This window comes from Psammomys obesus, unplaced genomic scaffold (genome assembly GCF_907164565.1).
Source record: "Psammomys obesus unplaced genomic scaffold, mPsaObe1.curated_primary_1811, whole genome shotgun sequence".
In the NCBI taxonomy this organism is placed as follows: Eukaryota; Metazoa; Chordata; class Mammalia; order Rodentia; family Muridae; genus Psammomys; species Psammomys obesus.
This window is the reverse complement of record NW_026593947.1, coordinates 3,622,201-3,647,273: the sequence shown is the minus strand read 5'-3', so window position 1 is coordinate 3,647,273 and position 25,073 is coordinate 3,622,201. Positions and strand designations below refer to the sequence as shown.

The 25,073-nt window shown below is 54.5% G+C and overlaps 1 protein-coding gene across 1 annotated transcript in view; it reads left to right on the top strand.

The window, feature by feature from the left end:
- Positions 1-25,073, top strand: part of Trim67 (tripartite motif containing 67) — a 39,770-nt gene that overhangs the window by 13,768 nt on the left and 929 nt on the right. The window contains exons 5-13 of the mRNA XM_055617567.1: positions 1-753; positions 14,242-14,337; positions 16,182-16,304; positions 17,193-17,303; positions 18,904-19,057; positions 20,589-20,734; positions 21,810-21,948; positions 22,397-22,700; positions 24,845-25,007. Of these exons, the coding sequence (XP_055473542.1) occupies positions 1-753; positions 14,242-14,337; positions 16,182-16,304; positions 17,193-17,303; positions 18,904-19,057; positions 20,589-20,734; positions 21,810-21,948; positions 22,397-22,700; positions 24,845-25,007 (1,989 nt within the window). The remainder of the gene's footprint in view (positions 754-14,241; positions 14,338-16,181; positions 16,305-17,192; positions 17,304-18,903; positions 19,058-20,588; positions 20,735-21,809; positions 21,949-22,396; positions 22,701-24,844; positions 25,008-25,073) is intronic.

Below are 25,073 nucleotides of genomic sequence, written 5' to 3'. Positions count from 1 at the left end.
GGCGGCGGGGCGGCGGGCGGCGCGGACCACGCGGACAAGCTGAGCCTGTACAGCGAGACCGACAGCGGCTACGGCTCCTACACCCCCAGCCTCAAGTCCCCCAACGGGGTCCGCGTGCTGCCCATGGTGCCCGCGCCCCCGGGCTCTTCGGCGGCCGCGGCCCGGGGAGCCGCCTGCTCGTCGCTCTGCTCCTCCTCCAGCTCCATCACCTGCCCGCAGTGCCACCGCAGCGCCTCCCTGGACCACCGCGGCTTGCGAGGCTTCCAGCGCAACCGGCTGCTGGAGGGCATCGTGCAGCGCTACCAGCAGGGCCGCGGGCTCGCCGCGGGGGCGTCCGCAGCCCCGGCCGTGGCCGTGTGCCAGCTGTGCGACCGCACCCCGCCCGAGCCGGCGGCCACTCTCTGCGAGCAATGCGACGTGCTCTACTGCGCCACCTGCCAGCTCAAGTGCCACCCGTCCCGGGGCCCCTTCGCCAAGCATCGGCTGGTTCAGCCGCCGCCGCCGCCCCCGGAGGCGCCCCCGGCTCCCGCCGGCCCGCCCACCGCCCCCGGCGCGGCGGGAGGGTGCAGGAGCCCCGGGGGCGCCGCGGCCGGCGCTCCGCGCAGGTTCCCCACGTGCCCCGAGCACGAAATGGAGAACTACAGCATGTACTGTGCGAGCTGCCGGAGCCCCGTGTGCTACCTGTGCCTGGAGGAAGGCAGGCACGGCAAGCACGACGTCAAGCCGCTGGGGGCCACGTGGAAGCAGCACAAGGTGAGCAACGCCCGGGCGTGCCAGCCGGGGCGGGGGGGGGCGCTCAGGAGAGTCTCCGGACCTCCTCCTGGGAAATTGCCAGGGGGTGGGCCTGAGGGCCACCCAGGAATCGCTCCCTCCCTGCGTCTGACCGTCCGTCTGTCCGTCCGTCCACACACCCACCCACGTGTTCATCTTTTTATTTTTCTGTGCATCCATCCACCTCTCCTCGCACTGGGCTGTTTATCCACTCTTGCTTCCAACCCTCCAGCCGTCTATGAATGCCTAAGCAGGCAGGCATCTGTCTAGCCATTAGCCCGTTCATGGATGCTCTAGGTTCATACATGCATGCATGTATCCATCCGTCCGTCCAAACAAGAGTCCCAGCTGTCAACACTTGGTGGCTCAGGTTCCTGCACTGGGTGCTGGTTTGGTGAGTTGTGAAAGCGGTTGCTTAAGTTTCCTTTCCGAGGCTAAGGGTTATCAGAGCGCAGAAATGGGCTCTCGCTCAAAGTACAAGGCATCTTCAGAACTCCCTTCCTCCTTCCAAGGGGGAAATAGGATTTTAAAGTGGCCACAGGATCCCATCTGAAGTCTTTCTTGAATCTGTTGCCGAGGCCTGGAGGGCAGCGCCCCTGCCCGCTCCCCCTGGAGCCCCCGTGCTCGCGGGGTGCCACACAGCAGCTCCACCTCACTGAGCAGGTGCTTTTGCCCCTTTCAGCCTCCAGAGAAGAACTTTCTCTCCCTTCAACTAGTTTCCAGCTAGTCCTCTGCCCGGAATTCCCCCCAGCTTGCGGCAGAGAGGTGACCTCTCCTGGGCTGTGAACAGACCTAGGGTGTGTGTCCTACAAGAAAGGAGCGTGGTCCCTAGAGTGCTTTTGCCCGAGCTCTGCTGCTGAAGCTGTGGCGAGGGGCAGGCACATCTGCCTTCAGCCTTTCCCCTGGGGTAGAGCCTGGGGGACACCTGGCACTTTGCTCTCTTCTCTGACACGGGTTGAGAGGAAAGGCTGTGATGATAGTTTGCCTGGGCCCTCACCAGCCTCGGGGCAAGGTCAGGATGGGTCCTCACCTCACATTCTACCCGGCAGGCTTGTTCGACAGGCCTCGTGCCTCCTTAGACTGGCAGGATAGAGTCACTTATCCGTGGCCTCTTCAAGAGGCTGCTTTTCATGCACCCGCCTTCAGAAACCTGCCCTGGAAGATGTAAGAGGAGCCCAGACTGTCCAGCAAGAAATAGTGCGTGTATTTGGTTAGAGTAGAGCCATAGGCGAATAAGGAGCTTGCCAAGGAAGCTTATCATACAAACTACAGAGAGCCAGAGCAGCCAGGAAGAGAGATAGCTCGCCTGTGTGGACACTATATACTTCCATCTACAATAAACACACGCTGCTACAATAGTGTAATATTCAGAGGAGCTTTTTGATTTTTTATTTATTGGATGTGCATTTTATTTATTGGCATGCATGTATGTCTACATAAGAGAGTCAGGTCCCTAGAGCTGGAGTTATACACAGCTGTGAGCTGCCATGTGGGTGCTAGGAATTGAACTCCGGTCCTCCGGAAGAGCAGGCAGTACCACTGAGCCATCTCCCCAGCCCCTTAGGGGAGGTTGGGACCCTCTTTTACTGACTGTGCAGTTCTGGCTGCCACTGGACCCATAACTACCCTTTTTCCCAGCCTCCTGAGTGCTGGGGCCACAGATGGACACTGTGACACGCAAACATGTACTTTTAAATGAAAACAAACAAACAAAAAGTGAGTAGAGAGCCCTTTGGACACCAGCCTCGGAGAAGGAACGTGTTGCTTCTGGAGCAGGGTTCTCTGCGGGGCCAGTGTGCGCTTTCACCCCAGCTCCCCTGGCAGGCTGAAGGGTCTGCAGCACCTCTGGGGTCCTGCTGTGCAGATGAGAATCCAGCCCTGTGAGGAGCCTGCTCTAGGGCTCCGCATTTCAGCCTTGCGGGTTCCCAGTGGTGTGCGGAAGCTACTTTAACTCCCACCCGTTGGGAGGGGCGTGTAGTGGGAATTCCTGTGAGGGGTGGGACTAAGTCTCTGGGCACGGCCAGAGGTCCTCAGCCACTGAGTGTCAATTGCTGTCCTGCGGTCCTTACACTTGACCATGAACTTGCAGAAGGCTGAGAGCTGCCGCTCCCCCAGCCCCACTGCTGCGGAGGAAGCAGCAGCTGTTGACTGTAGACGCGCTTTTTCTGAATTTGTTCTCTTTGATTGGTGTGCTTCTTAACCTTACACCTGTTCTTTGTGTGTGCATGTACGCTTGTGAACGCCACCGTGTGAGTGTGTTGGTATGAGCACAGCTTTGAGGAGCCGGCTCTCTCCTCCCACCGTCTGGGTTCCTGGGACCCAGCTTAGTTAGGTCACGGAGCTTGGCAGCAAGGGCCTTTGCCCAATAAGCCATTCCCACCCCGCCACCCTCAGGTGCTTCTTCTTCTTCTTCTCTCTTTCTTTCTTTTTACTTTTTAATTGTTGTTGTTTTTTCTTCTAGACAGGGTTTCTCAGTGTAGCCCTAGCCTGTCCTGGACTCACTTTGTAGACCAGGCTGGCCTCGAACTCACAGAGATTCACTGCCTCTGCCTCCCTGAGAGCTGGGATCGCAGGTGTGCGTCACTGCCCCTGGCTCTATATGCTTCTTTTCAGTTTCTGTTTCATTCACGTTATTGAATCTGTGTGTATGTGTGTATATCTGTACACATGTGCACGGTACACTCCTGTGCACGCACCTTAAAGGGTCACGTTAGTCTCCAGTGGCTTTCTCTATTGATCCCCATTCTAAGATGAGGGTCCTCACTGAGTCTGGAGGTCTCTGATGAGCCAAGACAGCTGGTCAGGGAGTCGCTGCGATCCTCCTGTCTCGGCCTGCCTGACACCCGAATCACACAGACACACGGTGATCACACTCAGCGGGATCCCAGACACACACACACTCAGCCGGGATCCCAGACGCCCAGCCTAGGTGGGTTCTGAAGGTTCTGACCGGGCGGCAGACACTTTCCCCCCTGAGCCTCCTCTTTCCTTTGGGTATTGTCTATACTTCAGTGACGGAGACTCTGCCCTGGATTTCTGCCTCACACCCCACAGTCTGTGGAGGATTGTAGGGCTACGGGTGAAGCTCTGCAGTGAGCAGACGTTTTATAAGTTAAGGAATCTGGCTGCAGCGATGCTCAGAGTTAAGAGCGCCCGTCTCTCTTGCAGAGGACCCCAGGATGGCTCAGTGTGTAAGAACACGTTCCCAGCACCCACATCTTCAGCAACAGGGAATCCAGCGCCCTCTTCTGGCCTTCTCAGCCACTAGCACTCACACACACACACACACACACACACACACACACACACACACACACACACTTTTTTAAAAAGAAGTCTTGGTTTGAAATCTTCCATTCAGATTTCATGAGCTCTTATGGTTTCATAGATTCGAGAGCCGAGACTAATTTGAGGTCCCGTTTCCCAAACACTTTTAACGTTAAAGATTGCAAACCAGAGAGCTGGGGTGAGAATTTGGATTCATGAGGGAGGAAGTGCCTTTTGTAGAAAGGTGAGTTTGATGATGGACTGAGGCCTAAGGTCATGCAGAGGAAAATCCTGGTCACCCTTGGTGACCGTCCTCTCTACCTCAGTCATTCTGCTTGGTGAGGAGAACACATGGAAATGCATGGATCCCTGCCAGAGCCATGGAGCGTGTCCCCGCGGGCATACACAGCACAGCTTGAGTTTGAATCTTGTGCCCGGTGCTCCTGGCTCTGGGAGGGGAGGGAGGAAGGGAGGGAGGAGGGCAGGCTGGAGCTAGACTCAGTTGCTGTGCTGCTTGCTTACCACTCATGAGTCCCTGGGGTCCATCCTGAGCACAACAGAACTGGACATAGTGATGTAGGTCTGTAATTCCAGTGTGTGGGAGGTGGACATAGGGAGGTCAGAGGTTCAAGGTCATCCTGGTATATGAGACCTGTCTCAAAGAGGGGAGAGAGGGGAGATGTCAATTCCTGGGCTGAGGTGGAAAGCTGTAGAATGGTGCCGTGGTCTACTCAAGAGCTCTTGGCTAGCCCCGGGACGGAATAGCAATGGTGATCACACCACCGGTGCCCAGTGGCCTGGCCCTGTGGCCCCCATAGAGCACGGGACGGTACAATCTACAAAGCTCAGGAAAGACAGGGCTCTATCCCCCTGGCCTCGAGGCTCTTCCCAGGGCATGGGGGTCCTCGGCACCTAATCGATAACAGGAGATGCTCACCAGTTCAAGGACAAGAAACAAGCCAAAAACCCAGGCTGATTCGCAAACTTGTGTCAATCCTCCTGCCTCAGCTTCTTTAGTGTTGGGATTACAGATGTGTGCCCCTACACCCGGCTGAACATTCCCTTACTTAACTCCTTGCCTACATCTTGGTTATTCCCTTAAATTAGAACTATAAACATAAGGCCACATGCTGAGTGTAATCCCAGCCTCCCATGGGCCGGAGGAGACAGAGAGGCAGGAAAATCCCTCAAGGCTCCCAGACCAGCCAACCCGGAGTGTGTGGCACAGGGCAGAAACAGAGAGAGCCTATGAAAGAGTGATCCCTTTGGGGGCCGCCCCAGGCATCTCTGAGCAGGCGTGAGGCTGTGTTGGAACATCTGCACCTGGTGACCTTGACCTGTGGTCACTGCTGACTGCTTGGGAGGACTGAGTGGGTGCAGTGAATGCCAGGGAGCCTGTGAAACTCAAGCTAGTCAGCATACGGCCTTTTCAGAAGAGCGCCTTCTGACCTGCCCACTGGTCCAGCAGCAGCTCTGCAGCTCTCTCTCCTGGGAACCCAGCTCCACCCTCCCAGTCAGGGTCTGTGTCTCAGAAATCCTAAAGTTCTGGGTCTGTGACTGTCGCTGCAGGTCACGTGACAAGCAAGAATGTCCTTTGAAAATGGGCCCCTCAACAGCTGGGCTTCCAGGAGTTTTGACCCTGTATGTAGCTGGCTCTGGGTGCTGGGGGGCGTCAGGGAGTTCAGTAGCTCCTGGCCTGGAGAGGGTGGGCTGCTGCTGCTGGGAGAGGAGGCCCCGCTGGGAGGGAAGGGCAGCAGAGACTGATGCTGCCCTCCTGGGGTTAAAAGGGAATTGCTTTGCTGGTGGTGCTTGGATTTCCTTTCATTTTTACCTCAGCTGTCCTAGAAAGCAAAGGAGAAAGGGCCTCATCCACAGTGATGCCAAGTGCTAGGAGGCTCAAAGGTCACACCCTCATCTGAAGGCCAGAAAATCCCAACAGTGGAGAAGGCAAAGTCCCTTAATCACTGAAACTGGTAAAGACGAGGTCCCGTGTCCCAGGCTGGCCCTGAACGCCTGATCCTCCTGCCTCCACTTCCGGTGCTGGAATGACAGGTTCGGGCCATCACACCTGCCCTGTGTGAGGCTTGGGCCAGGTTTTCGTGCTGCTAGGCAATCATGCTGCCAACTGAGCTGCACCTCTTCGGTTTCATTTTCTAGTCAGCTTTTCTAGACCTGTAAGCAGCAGCCTTATCACTTTGAGACAGGGAAACGAGGTGAAGGGGCTTAGCAAACTTAAATAGCAAGTCACAAAAAAAGTTTGTTTAAAGGCCTGTAGAGAAAAGAGAAACTGAGGGTGGGGACATCTCTGTGACAAGTTGGAGACCTAAGTCAGGGTAGGCTCCTGGGAGGATGTGAGGAGGACTCAAGCAGAGACTCCTAGTAGCAGAGGCCACAGACACTGAAGAGGACACATATAACTAGGCTAGTCTAGTAAAGGGCGGGGAACACCATCCCACCCACAAAAACTTCAACCCAAAATTTACCCTGCCTACGAGATGTGCAGGGATAAAGATAGAGCAAAGATTGAGGGAATGCCCATTTGATGCCTAGCCCAACCAAACACCCACCCTACCAGAGAGAGCCAACCCCTGACTCAACCTAGGAAGGATACTCTGCTAAGTTTGCAAAGAGGAGCCTGACAGAGCTGTCTTCTGCGAGGCTCTACCCAGCAGCGTCTCAAAACAGATGCTGAGACTCACAGCCAACGCACAGGGAATTCTTAGGAATGGTGAGAAGAAAAGGACCCTGAAGTGACAGGGACCCCACAAGGAAAACAACAGGGCCAACTAACCAGGGCGTAGGGGGATTTGCTGAGACTGGAGCCTCAACCAAGGACCATGCAAGAACTGGACCCATGACCCTACAAAGATGTAGCTGATGGGCAGCTTAGGCTTCAAGTGGGTACTCTAGTAAGGGAAGTGGGGACTGCATTGGACGGGGACTCACTTGCCAGCTTTTTGATCACTTTCCCTTGGCGGAACTGCCGTGCCCGGCCACAGGGCGAAGAGGACATGCTCAGTCCTGATGCAGCTTGGAGAGCTGGGGTGGATGGGAAAGGGAGCTCCCCTTTCCTGAGGAAAAGGGGAGGGGGAGAGAGGATGGGACTGAGGGGGAAGAGGGAAGGGCTACAAGGATGTAAAGTGAATAAAATAGATAAATGGGGGGGGGGCATGGAACAGTGGTGGGGAGGCACTCCTTTCATCTCCACACTCAGGAAGCAGAGGCAGGAGGAGCTCCGTGAGTTGGAGGCCAGCCTGGTCTACAAAGCCAGTCCAGGACAGCCAGAGCTACACAGAGAAGCCCTGTCTCAAACAGCAGCAACAACAGCAACAAAGACAAACAAAAATGGGCCATCAAGGCCAGGGTACAACTCAGCAGTAGGGCGTTTGCCTAGGATGTATGTGGTCCTGGGTTAGGCCTAGGACCACACAATAGCAGCAGAGACTATGAGAGCGGAGCAGCCCTCTACCTCTCCTCCACGGACGTTCTGAGTAACAGTAAAAATGCAACAGAGAGCTGTGCATGTCTGAGCAACAACAGGAGCAACACAGGTGTAGGTGGCAGCAAACAGAGGTGTGCAGTAGAACCCGAACTCCATGCATGAGACAGAAAAAGGGCTGACAACCGTCTCAAGGGTGGAAATGGGTGTGCACTCTCCTTTATTCAGGAGGAGAGAGGAGGCAGCCAGGCTGTCTGTGAATCCGCCCAGGTTTAAAAAAAAAAAGATCAAAGGGCACATTTTCATTCATTGGCTCCTAAACATCTGTCACGCCAGCTCCAGGGCGTCCGACATCCTCTTCTGGCCTCCTTGGTCACTCACATTCACTCGCACACAAACACATTCAGAGACACACAGTAATAATAATAACCACCTAAAATTTAGGTCAAGGCTGTGCTGGGCAAATACTTGGACTTAACCCAAGCCCCCAATCTTTGATTCTAGTAATGGGTAATGTCTACAAAACTAGGAGATTACTGAAATGCGATTAGCCAGAACGGTTTCCTAGAGAAGAGGGTGAAGGCCCTGTCTCTCAGCAGCCCAGCACCATCGGGATGGATGCTTACACACTGAGCTGTGTGGCTACAGAGCCCGAAGTCGCTGCTGCCGCGCCCAGTTTTAAGCAGAGCTGACTGTAGCTCTTCACCATCACACCCTTCTACCTCAGCAGGGCCCGCCTCTCAGGAGCAGCTATGCTACAACCTGCTCGTGTTGGGACCTCCAGCACCAAGGCTTCCAGCGGAGTTGGCATCCTCCCGTGGCACATGGCCCGGGCGACGGCTTGGTCATTAATATGCTCACACTATAAGCGTGAGAACCTGAATTTCACCTGCAGAATCACATTAGAAGCTGGTGTGGTGCCTCACATTTGCAATCCTAGCAGTTGTGAGGACGGAGGCTGAGACAGGCAGGTCCCTTAGCCAGCCAGCCCAGTCTGCACAAACTTCCAGGCCAACAGGAAACTGTCTCAAACAAAAAAGTGGAAGGAAGGTGCCTGAAGAATGACACCAAGCCTGTGCTCACCACCCCAGCCTCTCACACACAAACCTCATCACAGGAAAAAAAAAAAAAAAAAAAAAAGCAGATAATCAAGTGGGTAAATATGCTGGCAATTTTGGCTAAGTGATGTGTACTAAAGTGTGGATAAAGTAATTTACAAATATCTCAGTAGGCTTCTTTGGTTGAGAAAGTAGGGAAAAACAAAAAACAAAACTAAACAAGAAACCTCCCAAGGATGCTGAATTTCAGCTAGGACTTGGGGCTTGAAGATGGCAGAAACAGAGTTCTGCCCACTGGAATGCAGGAGGGATCCTGAAGGAGGGAACCTAACCCGGGGTAGAAAGCTGTCTGCCGGGTTTGGGGGCACAAGTACACCAGTGTGTAGGTGAGTAGGCCGCAGGAGCAGGGAAAGACAGGGAGGAGTCTGAGGTGTAAGTTGGGAGACTGGCAGGTGAAGGACCTAGAAAGAGTATGATAGGCCCATGGGAGCCGTTGACATAGACTGGGTAATGGTGTTTGTTTATAACTCTCTCTCTCTCTCTCTCTCTCTCTGGGTCCGCTTCTGTGTGTGTGTGTGTGTGTGTGTGTGTGTGTGTGTGTGTACAGGCAGGTGGGTGCCAGAGGAGAGTGTGAAGTCCTTTGGAGCAGGAGTTGTGGATGAGGGTGCTGGTAACAGAACTTGTGGTCTCTGAAAGAACAGCAAGCGCTGAGCCTTCTCTCCAGCCCTGTGATGCTTATTTTTGTTTGGGAACAACAAGGAAGCAGGAAGTCTAATTTGAGGCTGTTGCAATTGATGGAGCTATAAGTGGGGAGATTGCTCAGGAGAAAGGGCACAGAAGAGGGGGAGTTTTGCTTCGCATTTGTCTCTCCCTGGGTCCGCTCAGCATCCTGGGCTGGGCTCTGAAGTCTTCTATCGTGTCCTAGGATGGTCATCCACTACGTCTTCCGATCACTCGTGTACATTCTTGTTTTCCCGCCCCTCATCCCTCTCGGATCCCAGTGGCAGGTATATTAGATTGTTTGCCATTACCTTGTGTTCCAGAGATGTGCAATTCTGGGTTTCCTTGTCTTTTGTGTGGTCTGGGTGACATCTGTTGCTGAGTCTCAAGATCACTCGCTCTTTCCCAGGCTGAGTCACGGCTTCCAGTCAGCCTCCCTGTCTTGAACCTTGAACTCAGCTGTCCTGCCTGCTTTCTCACAGCAGGGAGCCTCTTTAGGGGTGCTCCGGGGACAGTCTCTGCTTCACGCAGAGAGTCAGGGGCTTTCTTCTCTTTCCCCTCAGCTGTGAGGAGTCTTCACTCGGCTCCTGGGGGGTTATGCTCTCCTGAACTGTATAGACTCTTAAAATCTGCCTTAAATTCCCTTTGAAGAAAGCAGATGAACCTACAAGCGAAAATAAAGCCATGAGCTTGCACGAAACCAGAGGCTCTGAAAATTAGCCTCGAGAGTTCCTACTCCCTAGCAGCACCCCAGGGACTGTCACAAAATCTGTATGCTGCTGGAAATGTTTACAACAGGAAGCCGGGATCCTCAGTGTCACTCAAGGGAGGCATTCTTCCCAGCAGTGGGTACAACAGACTCCAAAATGACAACTGTGCCAGTACAGGTGGCCTGTCACCATATGACCTCACACTTGTCATTCCATCAGCTTGTTGGGAGGGGGAGGTTTTGCCTCCCCAGTTGGTTCTCTTACTGTGGCCATCAGTGCTGAGCTTTGGCCACTCCACAGCCCAGCCATGTTCCATACCTGTAGCTTACTAAAACTCACCTACTGGCAGAAAACCTGGCGTTGATATGTTGATGAAAATGAGAGATATGGGGCTGGAGAGATGGCTCAGGGGTTAAGAGCACTGGCTGCTCTCCTGGAGGTCCTGAGTTCAATTCCCAGCAACCACATGGTGGCTCACAACCATATAGAGATCTGGTACTCTCTACTGTATGTGTAATAAGTAAAATAAATCTTAAAAAAAAGTGAGAGATATATTAAAAATTGACGTTGAGTCAAACAAAACCAAGAAAGCTTGGGTTGTTATCCACCGTCTTAGCACCTGACACATATAGAAGCACCTGCAGGCAATGGGGAAGACGGATGGAACAAAGGGGACCAGGGGCCATGTGGAAGGGGCATCTCTCTTGAGAGGCGAAAAAAGGCTGATCTTTAGCCCCATTAAATGTCACTGGAGGACTGGAAGAGCCAGGCCAGTGCCCTTTGCTGACTTCTTACACGTTTTCATCATTTCACTCTGTTTTGCCAATAAAACCTGGCAGAAGATTCCTGTGAACATCTCAATTACTTTCCAAGTGACTGGGGCAGAGGCGGGGAGAGAAAAGAAACAGGAAAATGGGCACCACGAGGAGAGGGCAGTGGGGACCTAAGAGGTTGGTGGAGAGGTTGATTCTAAGTGATTTTTAGCTCTGGTCAGTTAGATCAAGAGGCTCCTGTCACACTATGAACAAGAAACCAAGACCAGCAGAGATACCAAGAGGGGTGGCACACACCTCTAATCCCAGCACTCAGGAGGCAGAGACAAGTGGATGTCTGAGTTTGAGGCCAGCCTGGCCTACAGAGCAAGTTCCAGAACAGCCAGGGCTACACAGAGAAACCCTGACTAAATAAATAGATAAATAAATAAGAATAATAGGAAGAGGAGAAAGGAGAAGGAAAGAAAGAAAGGGGGGAAAACAGCAGCAGTGCATGGAGCCAGCCCTCCGTGTAAAATAGAAGAGAGTTGGGTCGAGGGAAGGCAAGTCAGGGTTCGGTGAAGTGACGCCCAGAGATGTGGACAGTGAAGGGTAGAGGTGCCTGAGCAGAGAGACAGGGGATGTTTACATATTTACTGAGGTAATTTGACCACAGATAGGAACTCAGTAGTCATTTGCCACGGAAGCACCAAGATCTGATTCCAGGGGCATGTGGTTTTGAGATCCCAAGAAGTGAACTGGCCTGGTCATGGACAGCTCATCCTGACTTTAGGGTTCTAAAACCGAAACCTGCCTGGGCCCAGAGGTGCTGCTCTGGTTTGGGGGTGTTAGGGGCCTTCCCTGGCTGTGCTTGGCCCGTGGTCTAGTTACATGGCAAAGGCTGAGATTCTGTGACGGGGTTTGTGCCCTGTACTGGCCCTGAGAGGCTGTTCTTGCTGCCGGTGGGGTATGACCTGAGCTACTGTCTGGTCTGCAGGTGTGGCTCATGCTCACCTTTGCTTTGCTTCCCCACCGGCTGGACATTCTCAAGGTCTCCAATAGACATCTATTCTGAGACCAGAACGGGCTCTAAACATAGAATTCCGTCTTGATCAAACACTTGCTGTCTACGCCTGTCTAACGATGCCACGAGCTTACAGAGCCTGGCATGACCTTCATTTCTGAGCCATCTTCATACACCACACATAAGTAACAGTGTAATTCAAGGGTCCTGTGAGCAGGGTCCTGCCTTATTGTGTCTTTGTCCTCCCAGTGCCCAGCAAGGCAGCCGACACTCAGGAGGCCACAAGAGCCTTTACTGAGTAATGAATAAGTAGCCCTGGAATGTATGTCAGTACCATAGAGTGCCATTTCAGAGAGGGCACTGTTAACCGATCACTGCCTCACGGAGCAGAGAGGCTCACAAAGGAAAGGTCATTCCAGGGGACTGTGGGTGAAAAGACAAGTAGGACAGTCAGACATCTTTTCAGGCGTGCATGAGCATTTCAGAGCAGTCTGAGCTCCCCCCTTGCTCCCCCTCCCCCTCCTTCCTTCTTTCCCTCCCTCTCTCCCTCTCTCCCCTCCCTCCTGTCCCTCCCCCTCACCTCCCGCCTGCCCTTCTGTCTCTCCTTCCTCTCCTTCTATCCCTGCCTGCCTGCACTGATTTCTCCTTTTTCTGTGTCAGAAGCAATCGGCTGATGTCACAGGACCACAGGAGCCAGATGCAGGCCTGCTTCTTGACGCAGAGAACATGCTGGGGGGATGTTTGCGGGGCTGGCTTGCTGGACTGCCTCGTGGACAGAGGAGGGCAGACAGAGGGGCAGGCAGAGGAGGCGGGGCGAAGAGATGATGATCCTGGAACACTATCACTTGCTATTTATATTAAACAAGAGAGTGGACTTCTCTCGTGTGCACTCTCTTCTTTTAGGTGCTTGTGAGGGTGTGTGTGTGTGTGTGTGTGTGTGTGTGTGTGTGTGTGCGCACTTGTATTTGGAGTGAGTGTAGAGGCCCACATCCTATATCTTCCACCATGGCTCTCTGCTTCATTTTTGAGACCACCAAGCCTGCAGCTTCTTGATTGGGCTGGCTGGCCAATGAGCTTCAGGGTCTGCCTTTTACACACACACACACACACACACACACACACACACACACACACACACAGCTCCTGGGTTATAGATTCTCGGTTTGTACAGAGGTGCTGGGGCCCCAAATTCAGGTCCCCACGCTTGCACAGCCAGAACTGTACCTAGTAAGCCATCTCCACAGGGAGGAAAGTCACCATCACAACTGTCACTACAAGTGAAAAGGCTGGAATGGTGCAGACTGCGGCCCTGGCCACAATCTAGCCTCTGCGCCCTCTGTCATAACTGCGCCCTCTGGTGGTGGGGCTTAGACAGGCCCTCCGTCCTCTGCGCGTTAGAAGCACGGTGGCTTGCCCTAATTGAGGGTTCCCCGGGCTGACTCCATGGCCAGGCCGCAGTCAGCAAACACCTCGACCTGCCAAACCTTTGTAGCGCTGCAGCCTCTTAAAACAGCTCCCCCTGTCACGGCCACCCACCATGACACTGCTGCTCTTCACTGCGCTTCACTGTGTAACGCAAATATCTGTGTTTCCCGATGCTCGTAAGAGACCCCTGTGAAAGGGTCGTTTGAACCTCCCGCCACCAAAAGGGTCATGACCCCCAGGCTGAGAACTCCGGGCTTGGAATGAGCTGTTCCAACCTCAGGGTCTGCGGCTGAACAATGTGATGTAAACAGGATTGTCTCCGCCTCTGTTGGCCTCAGAAAGAGTGGTGTGAGGGTTAGTCACACAGAGTAGGCAGTGCAGCATCATTCTATAGCCCAGGCTGCCCAGGACTCACAGCCATCCTCCTGTCTCAGCTGCCCGAGTGCTGGCCTTATGGGTGTAAACCGCCATGCTCAGCTCTTTCTGGATCTTGGTTCCCGTGGTTGCTCCCTCAAACACCTGCACTCAAAGCTCGGCGCTGGCCTCCTCAGCTGCCCTGCTCGCGAGCTAATTAATGCAGACCACTTAGTCCACTGTGGGCAGCACATTTCCTAGACCAAGCCCTGAGCTGTATAAAAGAGGGAGAAGCTGAAAGAGGGTGAGCTGGGATCCATGCGTGTACTCCCCTCGCTCTTAACTGCGGGTGGTAGTCCGAGTCCCCGCCGTGACTTCCGCAGTCACGGGCTCTCGCCTGGAACTGCCAGTGCATGCTTCCTCCACCGCAGTGCTTGGGACTGGGTTTTCCCATCACGGCAACTGAAGTGAAAGTGGAACAGCTCACCTTCTGGAAATTGGCAAGTAGCTCAATGACAGCATGCCTGCCTAGCATGGACAAGGTCCTCAGTTTCCCTCAAGTACACAGCAGCAAAGGGAAAGCAGCCTGTACTGCCCAGCCTCTGAGTCCTCTCTCTAAGTCAGGACAACTTCTCAGTGGGATTGGCTTGGCTATCGTGATGGATGCAGGCACGCGCCTCCCACACTAACTGGCTTCTCCGTCGTGTGGCGTCTGTTCCAGGCCCAGCTGTCTCAGGCCCTAAACGGGGTTTCAGATAAGGCCAAAGAGGCGAAGGAGTTTCTGGTCCAGCTCAAGAACCTGCTGCAGCAGATCCAGGTGAGCAGAGGCTGGTGCTGGACAGACATTGGGCACTGTCTGTTTAACACCGAGAGAAAGGGGGCGGGTCTTGGGACACGTGATTTCCATCAACGATGTTTGCTTAGAGGGTTGACCTTCGTGGGGCCAGCCTCGGTCTGTTTACGTGCAGGTAACACCTCTTGTACTTAGATAAGCCTGTGTATTCAGGGCATCAAAGTCTGAACACCTCAGTTTCTAAACAAATGTGTCTACACTGTGTCTCATGCTGAGCCTGATGAATATATGGAAATCAGCAAATCTTGCTTCAGTGAGCTATGTGCAGGGGAGAGCGAGTCCGGGCATGCACACACCACCTGCACAGAGGAAGCCCGGCCATTCGAATCCTTGCTGGAGAAAAGGGCTGAGAGCCCTGAACCTTTCTTCTTCTTTATCCTCCTCTTTTTTCCCCGTCTTTCTTCATCCTTCTTGTAAAAAAATATTATTGTTATTTTATATAGGACCTCATTACAGAGCCCAAGCTGGCCTCAGACTCTCAATCCCCCTGCCTCAGCCTCTCAGCAGCTGGGATGATGGACATGTAAAGCCCACCCTGCCCGATGTCCACGGGAGTCTTAAGTCACAGGGCTCTGGTGTTTCATGCACACAAGCTGTGTTAGTTTTCTCTGAATGCCACCACAAGTCTTCAGAGATGGCACACAGGCAGCAACAGAACCGGATTCAGGTCAGAGGCTGCAAGCGAAGGTCGCGGCTGGCTCCTCCCGAGGCGGCTCTGTGTGGCTTACAGATGGCGGCTCCCCCTGCGTCCTCGTGTGGCACTCCCTCTGTGCACGGCTGTGTCCTCATTTCTTCCTCTTCTTATAAGGACACGAGTCAGCTGGACTGGGGCCACCCCGATGGCCTCATTCTAACTTCTGGCTTCAGACACAGCACACTGTGTGCGCCTTATGACACAGTGTGATCCAGGGTGACAATTTAGCTCAGAGCCGCAAGTCACAATCTACCCAGATCCTAGAGACCTGGAAACTGAGGCAGGCAGACTCACACTATTTTGTCTGAGTTACCTTTTCTGATTATAAATAGCAAAGCCTGTGTACAAAGATTTTAGAGAATATGGAAGATAAAACAGAAAAAGCTCACTAGCATCCTTTATCTGAGGTGACCATGCTTGTCACACACACAAATGTACTCACATATACACACTTATACAGATATGCTTGTCACACACATAGGTACAGACATAGACACACTTACACGCATTTGCTTGTCACCTACACATTTGTGCACATATATACATATACACACACGTGCACACGTATATACACGCGTGCATACACATATACTCACACACTCATTGTATATGGGATTATTCTATGTGCAACTTGTGTCCTGTCTTCTTTCTCCTCTCCTGCTGCCTCCCCCTCCTCTTCCCCCTCCTCGTCTTCTCCTCCCCCTCCTCATCTCCTCTTTCCTCTCCCTCCCTCTCTTTGTCCTCCCTTCCTCCTCCCCCTCTCCCTGCCCCTTCTTCCTCCCCTTCCCCTTCTTGTCCTTTTTTGAGACAAGGTCTCTGAGCTAGCCTTCAGCTCCAGGCTGCCTGCTCCAACCCCTCAGGTGCTGGGATGCCCTGGCTTGCCCTGGCTGTTTCCCTTTTAGCCATCTGTCTTGGACATTTTCCCACAGCACTGAGAATGTCCTACGAGCAGAGTGCAGACTGCCCGCCATGTGTCCTGGCTCTTGGAACCTTCCCTTCATGCGCATTCATGACCCATGCTGCCCCAACCTAGAGCCAGCACAAATTGCTCTGGTGGGAGCTGTCACATCTGGACCCCACACCAGCACCCTCACCACCGTTCTCTGCTTCCCAGGAAAACGGACTGGACTATGAGGCTTGTCTGGTGGCACAGTGCGACGCCCTGGTGGACGCGCTGACCCGGCAGAAAGCCAAGCTGCTCACGAAGGTGACCAAAGAGAGGGAGCACAAGCTGAAGGTGAGAGCCTCCTGACACAGAGCTGCCGCGTGGCACAGGCGGGCGGGTGTGGCCAGGTTCTGCTGAGGGACACTGGGTCCCGGCCCCCATCCGGCATTGAGTTCCTGGCTCAGGCAGAGGCTGAGCATTTGGAAGTGGCTCCGAGGAGCTCTGTGCCAGAGGCATCCTACTGAATTAGCAAATACTATTTTTTTCTTTTAGAGAGGGTCTCAGGTAGTCCGTGCTGGCCTCAGATTAGCTGTGTAGATGAGAATGACCTTGAACTCCTGGTCCTCCTGCCTCTACCTCCAAAGTGCTGGGATTCTAGGCATCTACCGTCGGTCATTCTCAATGTTATTTGTTATTTGGTGCTTTAGGCACCCTGGAGAAAACATTCCACATTGTAGAAACCACTGTTTTAGCGTATCTGTTTGGTTGTGGGTTTTTTTTGTTTTTTTGTTTTTTTGTTTTTTTCAGATAGAGTTTTGCTTTATAGTCCTTCCTGGCCACAAACTGTCAAACTCAGCATATATCACAGACTTCCTGAGTACCACATCCGGCTCAGAAAACAGTACTTTAAAGAGGAAAGGTCGTGTGCTCTAAGGGAGCCATGTGTCCGGGGGAAGGGGTACAGACAAACCCACCAGGGTATCCCTGATCCGTGGCAGGCCAGAGACTTGTCACATGGAAAGTTGTCATGGTGCCCTTTGTGTGCCTGGCTGTCCAGAGCCCAGGAAGCTTTGCTGGGCTAGTCCATTAACTCCCCGGTGATGGCTTCAAAACTCAGAACAGCGTGGCCGTGGGCTGGAGCAGAGCAATGCTGCCTTCCCCGCTCAGGCAGCCACCCGTGTTGTAGACTGACTGCCTTCCCTCAAAAGCGGCTTCTTCAGTGCTCTCTCTCCATTGCAGATGGTTTGGGACCAGATCAATCACTGCACGCTGAAGCTGCGCCAGTCCACCGGCCTGATGGAGTACTGCCTGGAGGTGATCAAGGAGGATGATGCCTCGGGATTCCTGCAGGTGAGCGGCCTGAGGACCACCGCAGGCAGCTTCCTTTAGTCCCAACGGTGCTCCCTGCTCCTCCTGAGCCAGCTCACTCTCCAGGCTCTGTCCCTCCCCAGCAGGAACCCCAATTCTGCATCAGCCATAAAATAAGAAGTGGGAGGGTGTCATCTCTTGGGACTAACTGCAGCGTTCCAGTGTTCTTCCCAGTGACGGGAAAACACATTTCATGCCGAATGTGCTGGACAGACCGCAGAGAGAATCCACCCAGAGTGGGTACAGGCTCTCAGGGCCGCTGCTCCAGCGTTCAGGCTACCTTGAGGTCACACGTGCTCAGGAAGATGGTTGTGTGTCAGCCTGCCTGTGGAGAAGTGATGAGGCCCACGGCTCACTCCCCACGAAGGGTCCATGAGAAGCTGAGGGGACGGTGTTGAAGAGCACTTGCTGCCTTCTCAGGAGGTCTGGGTTTGGTCCTTAGCACCCACACGGTGGTTCACAATGATCCTTGGCTCCAGTCTCAGGAAATCTCATGCCTTTTTCTAGCTTCCTTGGGTACTAGGAACCGCACAAACACGCATGCAGGGAAACATCCAGATCCATGAGATAAGAAATAAATCTAGAGCTGGGGAGATGGCTCAGAGGCTAAGAGCACTGGCTGCTCTTCCAGAGGTCCTGAGTTCAGTTCCTAGCAACCAACCACATGGTGGCTCACAGCCATCTATAGTGAGATCTGGTGCCCTCTGCTGGCCTGCAGATGTACATGCAAACAGAACATTGTATACATAATACATAAATAAAATATTAAAAAAAAACAAATCTAAAAGAATGGAAGGAGGAGGAGAAAAAGATGATGAGGAAGAAGACAAAGAAGGAGACAGTGGTAGTAGAGGTGGTTCATGGCTCCCTGGGGACAAGTGCCCAGGTCTCGGAAGCAGGGTTTTGCAGTCACAGGTGTGACACAGCCACAGGGATTTGCAGCAGCAGCTGTGGAATAGCTGGGATGTGACACAGCAGGTGGACATGGTCTTCAGAACTTGGGAATGTAGGTTTTCTTTTGCAAAGTGAGAGGCCCGGCCAAAAAGATGTGTGACAGATAACTTCTGGAAAAAGCATCATGACTTCATAAAAGAATCGGACCGCTTTGCAGGGTGCAGCGGTGCAAGCCTGTAATCCCAGCACTCAGGGAACAGAGGTGGGCGGATCTCTGTGAGTTCGAGGCCAGCCTGGTATACAAAGTGAGTCCAGGACACCCAAGGTTACACTGAGAAACCCTGTCTCTGTAAACAAAAACAAAACAAAACAAGAACAACAACAAAAAAAAACAACAAAAGAAATTTTTCCACTTAAAAAAATGCCACGGTGGTTCTTTACATTATCATGATCGCAAAAACTAAAAAACATGTAGGAGCTACATTGATGTGATTGTGTGCTTGAACTCTGGCTGGAACCACTCGGCTTGTCTAGGTGGTCAGGGGTCACCTAAGCTTGGCCGTGGCACAAAGGCCCAGGGCCAATCCATCTCTTCCATTTGCTGAGCTATAGACAAAGCTGAGCGCTTCCCTGCCAAGGCGGAAGCTTCCGCTGCAAACCCAATCCTCCTGTCTGCGCTCCCTTTAAGATCTCGGATGCCCTGCTCAAGCGTGTGCAGGTGTCTCAGGAGCAGTGGGTCAAAGGCGCCCTGGAGCCCAAAGTGTCTGCGGAGTTTGACCTGACCCTGGACAGCGAGCCCCTGCTGCAAGCCATCCACCAGCTGGATTTCGTCCAGATGAAATGTAGGGGTGAGCCGTGGTCGGACCCATTTAGTGGTGCTGCCTCCCAAGAGGCACACAGGCTAAGGACAGCTTCGTGGTGGTGGCAGAGGCCAGGCAAGCCAGGTGGCAGAGGAAGGGGGAGGGTCCCAGGTCCCAGGTCCCAGCCAGGGCCGCATGAGCCGCAGCTGGTCCTGAGGTCCCTTTCGTAGACCACAAACCAAGGATAGAAAGTAGAATGTGCAGGAGCATCGTCCTTGTGTCCCATCTGCCCAGGACAGACAGGAACAAGGCTGCAGGTTCCCTCTCTGGGCTAGAGAAGCATCAACTCAAACGCAGCGCTGTTAGCAGCAGGTGCTAGGGAGGAAGGGCAGAGGCTGCTGCAGGGAATAGTCAGTGCTGAGGAGAAGAGGTCGAGGTGGAAGAGATGGGAGGCCAAATTGAACAGGAGGAGGAGGAGCCAGATATGGTGGCACTCCTGTGATCCAAGCAAGGGCGTGAGAGAGAGCAGGAGAGAAAGAGGAGGAAGAAAAAGAGGGAGGAGGAAAGAAAGCGCACTGCCTGTCTTCCCTCCTGGGGAAGGGGCGCAGGGGACAGGGGTCCGGCTCTGGGCTTCCTTAGGAAGCTGTGAGTCTAGCGATGCTGTGGGAGCTTTTCTGGCTTGGCTGTGGGTCCCTGTCGTCCCCCTGAACCTGTTCCCACCATCGTCCACTTGTCCATCCCGCTCTTCCTCTTCCTGGGACAGACAGAAGCTCGTTACTTCCTTGGGGCCTTGGCACTCCCTACCCTTCACCATCTGCAAAGCCCTTCCCCCGTTTGTTCTCCTTCCTTCCCCTTCCTCCTTTAGTTCCTTCCTCCTCTTCTCCTCTCCCCCTTGACCTCCCTCCTCGAAGCTCTCTGAGATGTCCGGTGCCGTGGCCTAGTCCCCTGACCTTGCAAAGCCACCATGGAGGTTCCAACTGCCTGTGCATTCCGTTCCTCCCCCGTGACAGTGACCTTTCTGTCACACCTGAGATGATGGAAGATTTATTTGGGTCCTCGGTTTTGGGGTGCTGGTCTGTGATTGGCCTGTTGCTCTTCACCTGTGGTGAACATGCCATGGCACAGCCTCGCTCCCCACTCTGAGGCCAGGAAGCAGAAAGGAGAAAAAGGAAAGAGCTAGAACCTCACTGGCTCCTTCGAGGGTACACCACCCATGTGGCCATGTGGCCCCACCTCTTAAAGGCGTCACCACCTCCCAGTATGCCATCCCAGGGAGCAAGCCTTTACCACACCTTTGAGGGGCATTAAAATCCAAGCCACAGCACACCCATTCCCAGCTCATGCATAAGCTGCAGGCCGACTCTCACTTGGTTTCCTGCTCTGTCATCTGAGCCCACACAGGGGACTCTACAGCATGCGCATATGCTCACTCCAGTGTGCCTCATGGCCCAGGAGCCAACATGCAGGCTCTTGATGGGCAGATGGAAGAGGACTTCCCTCCCGAGGGTTTGGATGGGTGCGGGGTGGCCTGCGGGACTGTGCTGTGTGATGACCGAAATGACCTTCGTCGCAGTGCCGCCTGTGCCCCTGCTGCAGCTGGAGAAGTGCTGCACCCGCAACAACAGCGTCACCCTGGCCTGGAGGACGCCGCCCTTCACCCACAGCCCCGCTGACGGCTATATCCTGGAGCTGGATGATGGCGATGGAGGGCAGTTCCGGGTGAGCTAGCCGCGGCTGGTCAGAGGCAGTTCCCAGGGACGCCTGAGGCCTGCTGAGGCCTGCTGAGGCCTGCTGAGGCCTGCTGGTCAGGGGGCAGTTTCCATGAGGCCTGCTGAGGCCTGCTGGTCTGGAGGGCAGTTTCAGACGAGGCCTGTGTTGTTTGAGAACGCTAATGTGCAGGCCCAGACAGGACTGGCCTGGGAGGTTGCTTCTTAAACCTGATGCTAACCCTAAGACAAAGAGCATCTCCAGCCTCGGCTCTTTGGAAGTCGTCTTTCTGCAGTGGCCACAGCCTCGGAGGACGTGTCTATCAGAGAATTCTGGGTGATCACAGGTGTGAGCTGACAGCTCAGAGAGAGCACTGCCTTCGTGTGTACACTTTGCACAGGCAATCCCACACTCACACTCTTCCCACATAGCTTTTCACTGGGCTTTCTTGCACGGCCTTCAGCCTGGCTCTGTGGCTTTGACAGTAGGGAGGTTAGGTGGATGTGGGGCAGGATGGTGACCTCTGAGTCCTTTCAAAACCTGGCAAGCTGCTGGTTCCTGAAGACACATGGAAATGGATGCTGGATGGCATCCTAGCCCTGAAAGGCTGAGGCAGAATTGAGCGTTTGAGGCCAGCCTGAGCTACAGAGTGACATCTTGTTTAAACAAAGCAGCACAGACTGGGGCAGAGGAAATGAGGAAACAAAGGGGAATAAAGTAAAACCCCAGAAAATGAAAATTAAGGTTCAGTGCAAGGAAGCAGGACGTCTTGGAGAACTAGGAGCCAGCAGGGGCGGGCCTTGGAGCAGAGGATGCTGATCTCTGGTGGAGGCAGGGAGCTTTTGGGCAGCGTCCTAGCTTCACGCCTGCGTCCCAGTCTTCCCGGAGCCTCTGACGGCATTCCAGACTCAAGGGCCAGCAGTTTGGGAGGACAGGGCAAAGCCAGGCGACACCAGGGTGACTAACATGGGTTGGACTGTCTCTCATCTGGCACTGCAGCTGGTGTGAGGGCGCTTCCGGTGTTGACACGCACCTTGGGGGAGCTTCCGAAAGCTGAGGGCCGTAGTAAGTGTCCTCACTGTTTCAGGAAGTGTACGTCGGCAAGGAGACCCTGTGCACCATCGACGGCCTTCACTTCAACAGCACCTACAATGCCAGAGTCAAAGCCTTCAACTCCTCCGGTGTCGGGCCCTACAGCAAGACGGTGGTCCTGCAGACCTCTGACGGTGAGCGCTCCTCAGCGTGCAGGGCCTCGCCCCCCACAACCTGGTGGGGGTGGGCAGAAGCCAGGGCACCACTCAGGGGGGCTGTGTGAGATTGGTGGTCTGAGGCACATTGTGTGAGCTCTGTGTTTGCTCTCCTGCCGACAAGGTGGGCCATGGGCAGCCACGCCCTCCGTCCCTTCCAACAGAGCCTGAGTCTTCTAGGGAGATGGTCAGAGTCAGGGCTCCAGGAAATGTACCTGCTGTGGAGCCAGTGGGCCTGCATGTCTGTGCTCCTTAGCAAGGCTGGATCCCTGGAAGGGAAACTCGGGGGAGCACAGATCAGGGAACGTCTGTGTGTGTGTGTGTGTGTGTGTGTGTGTGTGTGTGTGTGTGTGATCGGTGGGAGCTCGGGGAAGGAAGGAGAGGTTGAGATTCTTGACCCTGCTCTTCCTCACTTCTTCCTTCCCAGTGGCCTGGTTCACCTTTGACCCCAACTCTGGCCACCGGGACATCATCTTGTCCAACGACAACCAGACGGCCACGTGCAGCAGCTACGATGACCGGGTGGTGCTGGGCACGGCTGCGTTCTCCAAAGGCGTGCACTACTGGGAGCTGCACGTTGACCGCTATGACAACCACCCTGACCCTGCCTTCGGTGTGGCCAGGGCCAGCGTGGTCAAGGACATGATGCTGGGCAAGGACGACAAGGCCTGGGCCATGTACGTGGACAACAACCGCAGCTGGTTCATGCACTGTAACTCCCACACCAACAGGTGCGCACGCCCGCCCTCCTCGGGCCGGGTGGGGACAGGCGCCTGCAGACCCTCTCCCGTCCCCCAGAGCCCTTTCCAGGCTGCCGGGGCCCTGGGCAGTGCCTGTGGCATAAAGGACAGGCCTGGCCCAGCGACTCTCCCTCCCCGGCTGCCCTCACGGGGACTTTCTGCTGGGAGCTTAGTCTGTCATTTTCTTACTGTCCCGCTCCGGCTTTCTTCACAGCCATCAGGCTAAGCCTGAGCCACTGCAGAGCTCGTGAGATGCTTGTGTCCCACACAGGCAGAGGCAGTCCTTGCCATGGCTGGCGCTTTGCCTGCGATGGCCTTGCCACTGCCCTGGGGAAAGAGCAAAGACCTTTAGTCTCAGGAGCTGCTGGCAGGGCCAGTGTGGCCTCAGGCTTATGTGGCTGGGCCTTCTGGCTGCTCTTACAGAGTTCTGAGAGCTTCCCTCACAATGAGTAACTAGCTTCTCTCCCGGGAAAGCCAGATCCAGTTTGGCCAGGAAGTTGCCCAAGGACACTTAGGTGCCTACCTGACCACTGCTGTCTTTTCACTCATAAGGTCCTCTTCTCCAAAGGCTTATGGGAGGGGCAGCAGCTGTCCTTCTGGGCTCTCTACCTGGACCACGGTATTTACCAGGCACCACAGGTTGACCAAGTCAAACAGTCTTGTCTGGTGCTGCAGACTGATGTAGGCTGAGCAGGCGATGCAGACTGCTGACTGGGTGCTGAAGGCCAGCCAGGTGGCACAGGATGGCCAGGTGGCACAGGATGCAGGCTGAGCAGGTGCTGGGGATTTACTGTACCAGCTAACCTCCTTCCACAACTAACCCACAGAGGGGCCAAGACCCCCCTTGCCTACCCGTGCCATGTCTATGAGCTTGAGCGTACCCCGCCCTGGGCACATGGATGGTGGTGGTGATGATCTCAAACGTGCCGACCTGCTCTGTGTAGCGTAGGAAGCACGGGGCTGCCTGAGCGTCCATTCTTTTTTACAAAAGCCCTATTTCTGCTGCCCATTATGAGTCAGGTTTAGGCTGGTTGGTCTTTGCTCAGGCAGAATGAGAGGTGCTGAGGGGTTCGGACAGGACACCAAGGGAGTCTCCTGTGGCGGGAATCTCTCATTCCCCAGGGCACAGGCTACCATAACCCCAAATGTTGTGGAGCCCTAGCCGGCCAGCCCCTTGGCTTCCCAGGAGAAGACCAGAAGGAACACCACGAGGGCCACATGCCTGCCAGCAGAGGGAGGAGATGCATCACTCCTGGTGGAAGGGGGTTCAGGAGAAAGGGAGGGAAGGATAGAAAGCTGCAGGTCAGGCTCTGTCACTACTGCCCCCTGCTGGTCAGTATTAGAACCGCAGGACTGCCAGTTCTCGTTTCCCTACTCCGCCTGGCCTCAAGGCACCTCCAGGGCACCTATTCCCAGGAGGAGCAGCGCCCTCCTGGTCGACCTACCAGGACCTGCATGTCAGGAGCTCTTCTCACCTCCCACCTCTCCCTGTCTCAACCCTAACAGTTCCTCCCAGGGCTGAGCAAGGCAAGGCTACGGGAGCCTTTAGGTAATGAAGGGGAAATACGCTGAAGGGCAGGAAGGCTTCCAGGACTGTTTCCCAAAGTTCCTCCTCACTCAAAGGCACCCAGAGATTTTTTTTATTTTTTACCACCCCAGAAATGCCACGGTGCCGAGATTTGTCCAGCGCCCTGTAGCCAGCGTGGTCACCCAGGGGTTGTGCCTGGGACAGGGGAGCTGGTTCCCAGCTGTGCATGCCGCCAGTACGCTGGGGCGCTTCTGGGAAAGTGAGCTGAAGGGGCATGTCCTTTCAAGATGCCTCTGCCCTGGTATCTGCATCTTCTTCCGGCTCAGTCCCAAACGGGAACTAAAGTTCTCTGCTGTGCCCATGCGTGGTACCCCGTGGTTTCGGGAGCGAACCACTTAGCCACGATCTCATTCCCCAGTGTGCAGGTCTCAGATACTGTGGATAAGAAAGGGCTGAGCAGCCTTTGTCCTTCAGGGCTGCCTTCTCCTGTGCCTCTCCCTCTCTCACACACCCTTGGAGGCTAATCTTGACTGAGGTGTCCTCAGTACCCTTTGGTGCGCCCATCAGACGTGGGTGTGGTGACAGTTTCCCTGGCTTGTCCTTCCAGGACTGAAGGTGGTGTGTGCAAGGGGGCCACTGTGGGTGTGCTGCTGGACCTGAACAAGCACACCCTGAGCTTCTTCATCAACGGGCAGCAGCAGGGCCCCACAGCCTTCAGCCACGTGGACGGGGTCTTCATGCCAGCCCTCAGCCTCAACAGAAATGTGCAGGTACCGTCGGTCAGCTGGCCTGCCAGGTCCCAGCCCCCTCTCTGCTTCCTGAACAGTGTGTCCTGC